Here is an 11,384-nt window from a genome sequence, read left to right on the forward strand (position 1 = left end):
AGTATCGCATCCAGCGGTTTTAATGGCGCACCTCCCGGGCTCGTCTTTTAAACGACTCGGTGTGCTGAAAACAAAAAAGGCAACCGCTCGTCGATGATGTGAAGTTCTCATCGTCGCCTTGCTTGAGAGAGAAGGAAATGTAAAATGGAGGTGTGTGGGTGTGTGTGCGTGTGCGTGTGTGTGCGTGTGACGCGCGACCGCTACCTCGGCTCTAGCGGTTCTTCTGACTCGGAGGATCCGATGTGAGCATGCGCACTGCATCGCCTCTATGGGGACTGGGAGGACATCACGGAAAAAACGTTAGCAGCGAGCGACCTTCCGCCCAAATTGGCCCTGCGGCGGCGCTAGCGAGGGAGGGGGCGAGCGGCGCCCCCCGCCGCCTGACGGACGGTTCGAGGTCCGAGCGAGCGAGCGAGCGAGAGACACGACATTCTTCTCGGCTTTCTCTTCGCCCGCGCCGCTGCCGGGAGAGGGCGATACAGCCCCCCTCCCGCCCCGCCGCCCCCCCGATACACTTCTTCGTATGGGAGAAGCATGCGGGAAATGGTCGGAGGTTGCTGCGTGTGTTCCGACGAGCGAGGGTGGGCGGAGAATCCACTCGTCTACTGTGACGGACACGGCTGCAACGTCGCCGTGCATCAAGGTATACAAAACCTTTAGCCGCCTGTTAGCACACAATTCGTTAGCGGACAGCTGCGACGACCAAGGTAGCGGGGGTGGGCTAGAGAGGGAGAGGGGGGGGGGGCTTCTGGCCTAGACGGCTTTTGGGTTTGTTTGGCTGAGGCGGTTCCAGGCAGCAGGAACCTGCCCTCGTGGGAGGGCCATTTGTTGTTGACACTGAGCCGACATGGCCCCCCCCCCACTTGACGGCATAGTGGTCCTGCTTGCCTGAAGGTGCCTTTTGATGGACGGAATAAACGGGGGAGAAAAAAAAGCACGTAGAACTTCAGGTCAAGCTGGAGTCGCGCCTCGTACTTGTGAGCTTTTGTGTTGGAGTTTTGAAGTGGGGGGCGTGACCCCGACGTTCACGAAGCCTTTTGTCCCCGTCGGTTGGTATGAACCTGAAATGTTTGTGTGTCAGCATGCTACGGCATCGTCCAGGTGCCCACGGGTCCGTGGTTCTGTCGCAAGTGCGAGTCCCAGGAGAGGGCGGCCAGAGTGGTGAGTATCGCCCAAAAAATACAAATTAAAAACACACACACTCTTTCCTCTGACCCAATAAGCCGTGCTCCTTTTTTTTCTTTAGAGGTGCGAGTTATGCCCCCACAAAGATGGCGCTCTCAAGAGAACAGACAGCGGAGGTCATCTTCTAACCTTGCTTCACGCTGCCATTCGCCCCTTTTTGTCCCCGTCCTTCATTTTTCATGCTTTCCATCTCCCTCCCCCGGTCAGGTTGGGCTCACGTGGTGTGCGCCCTCTACATCCCCGAGGTGCAGTTTGCCAACGTCCTGACCATGGAGCCCATCATTCTCCAGTATGTTCCACACGAGCGATACATGAAGGTATTGAAGCATCTTCAACATTAGTTTTTTTTTTGAATCCTCCACTTCCTCCACTTGAGGACGGTCATCCCAATTCCCGGACTTAGGTTAGGATCTGAGCTCAACCCCCTCCCTCTCCTTTCCCCAGACATGTTACATCTGCGAGGACCACGGTCGAGAGAGCAAGGCGGCGTGCGGGGCGTGCATGGCGTGCAACCGGCAGGGCTGCAGACAGGCCTTCCACGTCACCTGGTAGGCGGTCCTCTCTCGTGGGTTTGTCCGGGCGCCCACGGAGCTCGTCCAAACGCCGACACAACGTGACGCGTTTGGCGTGAATCCACGCGTTGTCCAAATGAACGCTTCACCCGGACAAACGTCGTTCTGTTCTCGTGAAGAAAAGCATTTTTCCGTCAGCGCTCAGATGGCGGGCCTGCTGTGCGAGGAGGAAGGCCCCGAGGCGGACAACGTCAAATATTGTGGCTACTGCAAGCGCCACTACAACAAAATGGTACGAGAGCTTCGTTCCCCGTCGTCACCGCCGCCGCCGCCAAGTTTTGCGCTGTCCGTCGCCGCGCTCGATGGGGGAAACGGGCCGACGTCTTGTCGTCCGCCGCAGAAGAAACGACGTTCGGGCGAAAATGCCGGGAGCGCCTCGGCTCATCCCGGGGGGCGCTCCGCCTCTCCGTCGCAAGACAAGCGTCACTTTCACCGGCAGAGAAAGGTCCCACGCGCCGTTGCGCTTAACCCGTTAAGCGCCAGGCCAAGACGTAACCCCAGTGGACTTGATTTGCAGAGTCACAAGGAGAAGATGCGGCCAAAGGAGCGCCACGGGCCGTCGTCCGACCGCCCGGTGCCGCCGCCGGCCACGTCCGACCCTTTGGAGGCGGTACGGGGGGCGGGGTCCGCCGGCCCTTTGGACACGGTAAGGGCAGCGGGGTCCGCCGGGCCGCGGTGGCGTACGGCGAGCCGGCCAATCATCTTAGGGTGCGCGTGTGCGGGGGGGACAGCTCTCTTCCAGTCACGGCGCTGGCAAAGACGGCGAAGCCAAGTCCAAGAATGTCAGTTCCCACGGTCACCACGGCAAGAAAACGGGAAGCAACGGCAGGAGCTCCTCCTCTTCCCGCTCCTCCAGTCCGTTCCATCCAGGTACGACCGGGCTAACGCTTGGGCTGCGGCGGGAGGGACGGCGGGTAGATTCCCGCGTTCGGCAAAGTTTGAGCGCCGACACTGTGGTTTTGCCGGCAAAAGGCGGAGCCCTGTCTTCGGCGGCGCAAGATTTCCACCAGTACTCTTCCTCCTCCTCGCGTCCGGAGCGCGACCACCGGCCAGGGGGCGACCACCAACACCACCTCCACCACCACCATCACCACCACGGCAGAGAAGATCGCAAAGAGCGTCACCGGAGGCCGCCGGAGGACGAGAAGGAGGAGGACAAAGCGGAGGCGCGAGGAGACGAGGAGAGCGATCATCGTCAGGGGGAAGAGGCGGCGGCGGCGACTCCCGCCGAGGCTCCGCGGGGCCACCGTCGGTCCGACGGAAACGCCGGCCCTTTCGAGAACAAGGTCACCATTTCCACGTTTGGGTCGGTCATGCGCATCACCTCCACGTCGGTGCTGGGCGGCAGCGGCAGCAGCAGCAAGATCCGCAAGATCTCCTCTTCGGGAGAGCACAGGACCTCCAAGTCTCTGTGCAAGTTAGCGCCAAGGAGTACGCCGCCGCCTATCCCGGAAGAGGCGGAGGCGCCGGGGGAGAGCCAACCGCCGCCGTCCCAGGAGAGAAGACACCGCGGCGACAAGAAGAGCCGCCACGGTCCGGGCCGGCCTCGGGGGAGCAAGAACCGAGTGAGGAAAGAGCACGCTCGCCCTCGCGGCGCCCTTCCGCCGTCGTACCGCGGCCCCACGTCGCTTCCTCCGGGCCCGGCCCCCTCGGCGTATCCCGAGCCGACGTCGGTTCCCCGCCTGGCCTCGGCCTCGTCGCCGTCCGACGCCTTTTCCGCCGGCCCCGGCGACCCGCCGCTCGGCTCAGGTGAGTGAGTGGGCGGGTGGAAAAAGTGCTCTTTGCTCGGCTTTGTCTTTGCTTGTAGGGACCTTTGACTTTAGCATTTAGCTTGAAGTCCTCATCAAGCTGCGGCAACCCAAAAACGACAATCCCGATTGGTCACAGAGTGCTTCTCCAAAGATGTTTAAGCCGCCGACTTTTGAGTCTGTTTGTGCCATCCTACTAATTGGCGGCCATTGACCTGATGAGCTCCCGTGTTGTACAAGCATGTCCATTTCCCCATGATGGTCTGGAGCCCTTTTTTTTAACCCCACCTTTCTTGCCTAGGTATCTACGGTAGCCTCAAGAAGCCTCTCTCGCTGCTGGGAGGGGCGTGCGGCGCTTCGCCGTCGTCGGGGCTCCTCCCCGGCCAGGCGCGCTCCATCCAATCCGGCGAGGCCGTTTCGATAGCGCAGGTACGGAAAGCACGACCGCCCGGCCGGCCTCGTCCTCGTCGCCGCTTGAACTCCACGGGGCTCGCTCGCCCTTTGCCCTTCTAGGCGCATCCGGGTTGGAGCGGCTCGTACGGCGCGCAGGGGTTCATCGGCGCTCTTTCGGCGCCGGCGAGTCAAGCCGCCACCTCGCTGACGGGTACGAGCCGCGCCGGCGCCCTTCTTTTTTCATTCATGGCCAGCCTGAATACGCACGCTCTCCTTTCCCAGAGTCGGAGCTGGACGACTGTCGCTTCCCGTGTCAGGGAAACTCTCCGAGGGAGAGTCTCTGCTCACGGTACGTCTTTTCCGTCGGTATTTTGGGGCGAAGCGAGAAAAAGCCCGCTTACTTTTGCCCGGTCCGTCCGCCCGACGCAGGTCTTCTCCCGTGGGCTCCCTCCCTCTCCTGTTCGAGCAAAGGGATGGCGGCGGAGTCCCGGCGTGTGGGGAAGACGCCCCCCGGGCCAGCGCCCACATCGAGCTCCTGTTGGAGAAACACAGCGACGGAGAAATGGGGGTGAACAGTGAGTCTTTCTTTGTATCTATCTGTGCCGTGCTGAGAAAAACCTTCCTCAAAGGTCAAAGGTGAACACGATCTTACGACACTTGGCCGTGGAATCACCCTAACGAAGCGCTTCTCTCTCTCTCTCTCTCTGTCTCTCTGGATGGTCATTCCACGGATGCGTCGGTGTGCGGCAGTTGTGGACATCCTCCAGTCGCTCCACTCGCTGCAGCAGGAAAACCAGCGTCTCCAGGAGCAGATTCTCAGTCTGACGGCCAAACGGGAGCGGCTGCAGTCGCTCAACACGGAATTGGCGCTGCCTTTCCCTCACGCTCATCCCGGCCGGGGATCCTTCCACGCCGTGGCCCGCCTCAACTCCTCGTCGTCCAGTCAAGGTGAGCTTGGCGCCCCGTCTCTCGCTCTCTCACTCTCGCTCTCTCCCTCGGTTTCTCCTCGCCCGTCGCCGCCGGTTCGCATCTGGAGACGTCCTATTTTGTTCTCTTTGCGCAGTCGGCAGGTTAATTCCGTGGCTCTTTGATTTTCCCGCTCTTTTCTCAGACCCCCTAACGGCCAATAAGAGCCCCCCGTCGAAGAGCGGTTTCCTTAATGACCCTTCCTTTGTTACCTCCTCCGAGGTAAGGACCTCTTGGTGTTTATGCACACGTACGCTCTTCCTTTTGCGCACGGCCGTTCCGCTTTGCCCGAAACGCACGCTATACTAGGAGGGTCGGAAAGCGGGTGGGCGGCCCGGCGGAGGAGGATCTGAAGTGGGCGCGTCTGTCTTCCCAGGATCTCCGCTCTGCTAGTCCGTCCCGCAGCGGCTCCTCCCTGTCCTTCCGGAGCACTCCCCCGCCGCAACCGAGCCCCGCCAACGCCACCAACGGGCGAGCTTGGAGCGACGGCGCGGGCGGGACGGCGGCGGGGAGCCCTCGGCCCGGTGCCAACGGGGCCCCCGACGCCGACGCCTTCGTACGTTCTCCCGTCCGGAGCGGTGGCGGCGGCGGTGGCGGCGGCGGCGGCGGCTCCCGGTGCACGCTCCCCGCTCTGCGGCCCCAGCCGAGTAGGAACGGGGCCCCCGACGGCGCCGCCGGCGTACGTTCTCCCGTCCGGAGCGGCGTCTCCCAGGGCACGCTCCCCGCACTGCGCCCCCAGGCGCCTTCACTCAACCCCCAGACAACGGCGCAGAGCTCGCAAGTGGCCAAGAGCGGGAGCCCGTACGTAGCGTAACGGAACGGCGGGGGGGGGAAAAGAGGGTCGGCGTGCAGAGCGCTCTTGATTCTCTGGATTTGACCTTGCGTCTTTCAGGTGCGGGGTCCCGTCGGAGCAGCACAAACAGATGGTTCTGGAGCAGCAAGTCCAGCAGTTCCTGGCGTCCCAAAACTTGACTCCCGTAATGTATTATTTTACTCCTAAGCAAAGACAATTACTATGCGCTTCTCCGTCGATGTGGCGGCCTGGCCGGCCGGGCTCCATGGCGAGGGGTCCGGTTCTCTGGGCCCAGGAGCGAGGATGGCTTGGCCCACCCCGGCCGCACTTATTCCGCCCCTTTCTCCATGATAGGAGCAGAGGGTGGTGGTATGCCAGCTACTTCAGCAGAGGCAGCGCCAGCAGCAGCAGCAGCGCCTGGCGCTGGCCGGAGGCCCGGCGTCCGCCTCGCCGTTGACCCCAGCCGCCGGCGCCGGCCTCTTTGGCCGACAGGACGGCAGGAGCGAAAAGGCAAGCGTTGCGTCGGGTGGTACACGGTCGATTGGTCGCCGGTCTTTTGGTCGCCTGGAAGGTTATTGATAATTACCATTGACATCGTTGCTCAAATACCCTAAATACAAACTGCGAATGACTATTTAGTCATACTTAATGCCCTATTAATGATTAGGGTAAAGTAAAGCTCCAAATTTCCCGGACTTTGATTGCTTTTTGTTGGAGAACTTGTTAAGACCCTGACGGACGTCGCTTCTTAAAGGGACAGCGCATGTACATACAAACTCTTCTACACTCACACGCCGGCTCAGTGAAACTGCTCATGGCCATTGGCGACCAAAAGACCGCGACCAAAAGACCCGCGACCAAAAGACCGCACACGGCGTCGGGTCGCCTTACGACGGGCGACTCTCTCGCGGTGTGTTTGAGGGCTTTTTTTTAATGGGCATTTTCCAGGCTCCGGGAGACAAGAACGGATGAATCCGCCCGCGGTCGGCGGCGGCAAGAAGAAATGGCTCATCCCGATGACTGAACGGAGGTGGACGCCAGAACGCCCATTTCTACGCTTCTCTTGAATGAATGTATAAGAGGGTGGACACGAGGGGAAGCTTGTTTGGAGGTATGGAAGGCGGCTTTCTTCGTGTTTTTGTTTTTTTTACACTGGCAGCTTTCCAGAGAGCACAGAAAACGTGCTCTCCTCTTGAATTGCACTAATTTCTCAGCTAGACCCAGGGGTAGCCATCTAGGTTTGTTTTTTTGTTTTTCTTCCTCCCCATCTCAAGCGCCGATCTCGCCGAACGCATCATTTCCATGGCGTTCCTCTCCGGTCGTACGTAATTAATGTCGGAATTTGGTCCCCCGGTGAGGAGGCCACTCCCACCTTTATTTGTCTTCCCGTAAATGTCTTCCGTAGTCACGTTTCTTCCAGGCGTTTGCTTTCTTCTCTTATTTTCTCTCTCACACGGACTTTTGTGTGATGATTCCCCACGGGTCCAAGGTCAAAAGTCAGCCGTCACGACGACTGCGTGTGGCCAGTGCTAGCGATTACCTCAACATTTTCACTTTCTGAGAAGTCTTTCTACCACTCACTCGGAGGCCACGTGGTTTACTGCTGTGTACGTACGTACATACGTACGTACGTATCTATCCGTCCAAATGGCCTTCAAGAGTGAGTCCTTCCATTTCTTGAAAACCAGGTAACTTGGATAGCTTTTGTTATTTGCTGTCCAGTTTAAGAAGCAAACTTTTGGAAGTTGTCCATGTGAATTTCCCCCCCCCACTGAATCTGTGCGCACTTTTGACGTCGTTTGTAGTCGGCGGAGCCAATTTAGTCCTCCTTATTTTTCAATGAAAATTGCCACTCCGCTTTTTTGCTCTACGTGTACGTTCTGTAGTTTGACGTCTGCTGACTCGCTGTTTATTTAGCAATACTGGATAGAGAATGCCTTAATGTTTCTGAACATGTAGAGAGAAAGAGTTCCGGCCAAAGGCTCAATTGCTCACGCTATTGATCATTGTTTTTATTATTATTATTATTATTATTATTTGTATTTTTGTTTACAGATACATGGAGAGTTAGCGATCATCCTAAACCCATTGAAATGCATTGTCTAGCTAACCAATTTCATTCAATCAAACTTGTGAATAACCGCATCGTGATAACTTACATCCAGTGTACTCTTTTTTTTTTTTTTAACTGTCATTTTTCGGGGGTTCAAATCCAATGTTTAGTTGTTGGTGCTTCAGAAAAGTACTCGATAGATGAAGCCCCGACACACGATGCTAACTGTCATGAAAATGCTGTCACGATAGTGTGTTTTAGTTGCGTTACTTGCGGTGGAGCCATCTTTACTACTGTCACTTCTTGATTTATTATCTTGGCTTGTTTTTGAAATAGTGTCCGCTCCAAGACACATCAAGAGCACTAGTTTAGTATAGTTAGTTTTGTCAGAAAGCAACTCATTAGGAGGTTAAGGGTTCAATGTAGTAGCAAAGACAGAATGGGAATGTGTATGATTGATGTTAACAAAAAAAAGAAGAAAAACACGTGAGCCAATGGCCACACCTCATTAATTATGCGTGAAGTTCTGTCAATATCTAAGGAAGGCAGCGGTACAAACGGCCTTGGCTTTTCTTTCCTATAAATTGCACTGGGGCACCCTGAGCCCAATTTTTCTCAATGTACTTTTGTGTACTGATGCCTTGTACTTTTTTTTTCTTGTACTATTTTGTTTGTGTGCGCGTAAAACACCCGCTTTAAAGCTGGGGGGTTTGGGATTATCCACGTTACGAATGTCGTCGGACGCTGTATGAAAAGTCTTTGAATATTAGAGCAGCCCTCTCGTTGGCATCGGGATTGCATCAATCGCTGTGGTTTGACAAATATACGCATGGATAAATAAAAAGTGAGCCGTGATTTTAAATGCATAGTTACCTGGCCAATCCAAATAATAATAATAATAATAATAATAATTTTTAAAAAGCACCTGATTTTAATGACAAACCTACTTTCATTTTACAGTGTATTTGCCTGAGAAAATTCACCCACCCACAATCAATTGGTCCCTATTCAGATGAAATCCCTGCTATTTTGATACTTTTGTGTGTAAAATGCAAATGTGGGATGTCTCCATTTTTGTCAATAAATGTATTTTCCTCATTTGTAGAACGTGTTCTTTTACACTTTTTATGCACGGATTTTCGAGATCCAAAATCAACTTTAGAGTCTTCTTTGCAGGTATTTGTGTAGAACAGGGGTAGGGAACCTATGGCTCTATTGATGGGTGCATATGGCTCTCCACTAACCTGTGAGCTAAACTATGGAAACTGCTGGTGAGAAAGCGCAGGAATAGGAGCGTTACGTTGCTATTATGGCATTGACACTACCCCAGCGCCTTATAATATTTTTTTTTCATTACACTCTTTTGCATGGATTTTCTCATTGATACTCATTGATTAGCAACAACGTAACAATGTTGTCAAAATAATTCAGAGACTTTTTGTACTTTAAAAGTGGTGAAGTAACTAAAAAAGTCACACATTTTCATGTATGTTGACTTTTAAATTCGGAGCACGGCTCTCAAGGATTAACATTTAAAAAATATGAATTGTTTATGGCTCTTTCCATCAAAAAGGTCCCGACCCCTGGTGTAGAATCATCTTTTTTAATGACAAACAAGGTTAGAATAGAATGTTTTGTCCAGTTGTCCACAGTAGTGACTGTACCTGAAAGGTTGAGGTGTTTATGTATTATGTTTTTGTATTTATTTATTTATTTTGTTGTCATTTTTGAACTTGTACTCGACCACGGGGTGCTGGAACGGAAATGTCGCGTGATGGCGGAAGTGTACAGAGAGCACAGCGCACAGCTACTAACTACGCACACGCGGAGGCTACTTAGTGACCGTGCTTTGTTGACATTCCCTGGGCCGAGCCGAGTCCCTCCGCGTTCAGTCTTTTGAACCGCAGTTGTCATTGTTCTTGGAGCGAATAACTTGGCTTGCTTTCTTTGGAGTGTGTCGTCATGGCGGAAGTGTATAGACCAGAGCGCATAGCTAACTACTATAGTATACATAAGGAGGCCACGTAACTATGCTTTGTTTCCATTCTCGAGGCGGCGAGCCCCATTGCTTTCAGACAAGCCAGCACAAGGAAATCCTATAGGTCGGTCAGTCGTCGAGTCGCCTCCCTCCCATCCCATCCCAGCCAGCTAAATACTTTTCACTCGACAGAGGAACACAGGAACAAGAATAGCAACATGAACGCGCTGTGGAGGGGACTGCGAACATTTCAACGACCTCGCCCGCTCTTACCTGCCTTCTCACTGGTAAGATTTCTTGACAAATTGCAAACATGTTGACTTAGCTGCTGTCTTTAAAAATACACTCTCACACTTTGTGTGTGTGTTTTTCTAATCCATCAACCTTGCTGGATTGATTGTGTTTTTCCACTACATACTACTACATTGTGCAATATTTTAGAATTGACCTTACCCGGACGTGATTTTTTTGATATGACTTGTTTTTACTGAGAAACACGCACTTTGTGGAATAGCACCACTCATTTCGGTATACACAGCTGTGGTATAATGACAATAAAGGCTTTTCATTGATTGATAGTGTTGCTATCAGGCTAGGTTCAGAATGAGCTATATGCCTTGGAATAGTCTCCTTTTTGTTGGAGTTCCAATTTTTGAATTGCCTTTTCAAGTATGGCCCGCTCGATCTATCGTAAAGGCTAATTAGATGGGATGTCTATCATCATGGTCAAATCATCATCACCAGCCTTTCCCCAAGACTTCTTGTCAAATGCAATTCTATTCGGATAGAGAATGGGAATGATCGCTGCCACCTCTTCCAGTCCATAGTGACTTGCCAAGCCAAGTTAGAAGCGCTCTAGAGCAAATTACAAGTGACTCTGCGCCCTGTTTGCGTCGCCCTCCTTTCCAGGTGCACGTTCGTCCCCAAGCCACCACGGGAGCCGTCCCCGCCGCTCGCCTGCCCTTCCGGGTGCACCTGCGTGCCGGAAAACGTTACGCCTGGTGCGCGTGTGGACACAGCAAGAAACAGGTTTGCCCGTCGTCGTCTTTGAAAGATTTCCAACGCCTTGCCCCAAAAAAGAAAAGCTACTATGGCTTTTCCTCCGATTAGAGCCGTAGAACTTCAACAATTCTTGTCTTCTTTTTGTTGTTGTCCATCCCTCCAGCCTTACTGCGATGGAGCTCACAAGAACAAGGCGCCCACCATCTCTCCTCTCCGCTTCAGCTGTGACAAAGACCAGACCGTGTTGTTGTGCGCGTGCAAGCAAACGGCCAATGCTCCTTATTGCGATGGCTCCCATTTTAAGGTCATCTACAGTGACACGGTGAAGTCTATCAAAGGACTGTTTAAATGAGCAATGCTTCTGCAAAATGTTATGCGCTTAGCTAGCTTTTCTACTCCAATTGTACTGAATAATGATGCTGCTAGCAGGCCAAATATGTCTGACCGGACCCTTTTTTTCCCCCTCCTTAACGGGCACGTCCGGCCAATGTTATTGTTTGGCATCTGGATCACAACACAAGCACGACATTTGTCATTTAAAAGCAAGTTGTTTCCAGTATGTTGTGCCTGCTCTTTGTACCTAAGGCTGCCGTCATTGGATAAAATCAGCATTCCAAAACAGCAATTTGTGCTTCCTTTAACCTTAAAATGGGAAAGAAAGCCCTTTTTCACCAGACTCCAACTCCTAGATGAT

The 11,384-nt window shown here is 53.7% G+C and overlaps 2 protein-coding genes across 4 annotated transcripts; both read left to right on the forward strand.

The window, feature by feature from the left end:
• Nucleotides 1-242: 242 nt before the first annotated feature.
• Nucleotides 243-8,209, forward strand: LOC144077776 (protein AF-17-like). Of its 2 annotated transcripts, none has more exons than XM_077605759.1 (20): nt 243-643; nt 1,082-1,161; nt 1,247-1,301; nt 1,393-1,502; nt 1,630-1,733; nt 1,896-1,989; nt 2,098-2,202; nt 2,275-2,403; nt 2,489-2,627; nt 2,730-3,506; nt 3,807-3,934; nt 4,019-4,109; nt 4,181-4,247; nt 4,328-4,473; nt 4,649-4,846; nt 5,010-5,086; nt 5,241-5,665; nt 5,757-5,841; nt 6,012-6,167; nt 6,606-8,209. In XM_077605759.1, exons 1-20 carry the CDS (start codon nt 535-537, stop codon nt 6,627-6,629), a joined length of 3,099 nt encoding a protein of 1,032 aa, XP_077461885.1. In that variant the 5' UTR covers nt 243-534; the 3' UTR covers nt 6,630-8,209. The 2 variants fall into 2 exon arrangements, with proteins under 2 accessions (XP_077461885.1, XP_077461886.1); XM_077605760.1 differs by having other exon boundaries at nt 2,101-2,202.
• A 1,302-nt stretch (nt 8,210-9,511) lies between these two features.
• Nucleotides 9,512-11,315, forward strand: LOC144077910 (CDGSH iron-sulfur domain-containing protein 3, mitochondrial-like). Of its 2 annotated transcripts, XM_077606016.1 has the most exons (4): nt 9,512-9,812; nt 9,881-9,975; nt 10,598-10,717; nt 10,854-11,315. In XM_077606016.1, exons 2-4 carry the CDS (start codon nt 9,907-9,909, stop codon nt 11,040-11,042), a joined length of 378 nt encoding a protein of 125 aa, XP_077462142.1. In that variant the 5' UTR covers nt 9,512-9,812; nt 9,881-9,906; the 3' UTR covers nt 11,043-11,315. The 2 variants fall into 2 exon arrangements, with proteins under 2 accessions (XP_077462142.1, XP_077462141.1); XM_077606015.1 differs by having other exon boundaries at nt 9,512-9,975.
• Nucleotides 11,316-11,384: the final 69 nt, after the last annotated feature.

Source organism: Stigmatopora argus, chromosome 7, assembly GCF_051989625.1.
Source record: "Stigmatopora argus isolate UIUO_Sarg chromosome 7, RoL_Sarg_1.0, whole genome shotgun sequence".
NCBI classification, from domain to species: Eukaryota; Metazoa; Chordata; class Actinopteri; order Syngnathiformes; family Syngnathidae; genus Stigmatopora; species Stigmatopora argus.

What these genes read in the sequence shown, in the direction of transcription:
- LOC144077910 (XM_077606015.1), top strand. Translation starts at nt 9,907, where the DNA reads ATGAACGCGCTGTGGAGGGGACTGCGAACATTTCAACGACCTCGCCCG. An exon ending in TCTTACCTGCCTTCTCACTG is followed by an intron (nt 9,976 to 10,597) that starts GTAAGATTTCTT and finishes CCTCCTTTCCAG; the next exon opens with GTGCACGTTCGTCCCCAAGC. An exon ending in GTGGACACAGCAAGAAACAG is followed by an intron (nt 10,718 to 10,853) that starts GTTTGCCCGTCG and finishes CCATCCCTCCAG; the next exon opens with CCTTACTGCGATGGAGCTCA.
- LOC144077776 (XM_077605759.1), top strand. Translation starts at nt 535, where the DNA reads ATGCGGGAAATGGTCGGAGGTTGCTGCGTGTGTTCCGACGAGCGAGGG. An exon ending in AGCGCCACTACAACAAAATG is followed by an intron (nt 1,990 to 2,097) that starts GTACGAGAGCTT and finishes CGTCCGCCGCAG; the next exon opens with AAGAAACGACGTTCGGGCGA. An exon ending in CTCCTCGTCGTCCAGTCAAG is followed by an intron (nt 4,847 to 5,009) that starts GTGAGCTTGGCG and finishes CTCTTTTCTCAG; the next exon opens with ACCCCCTAACGGCCAATAAG.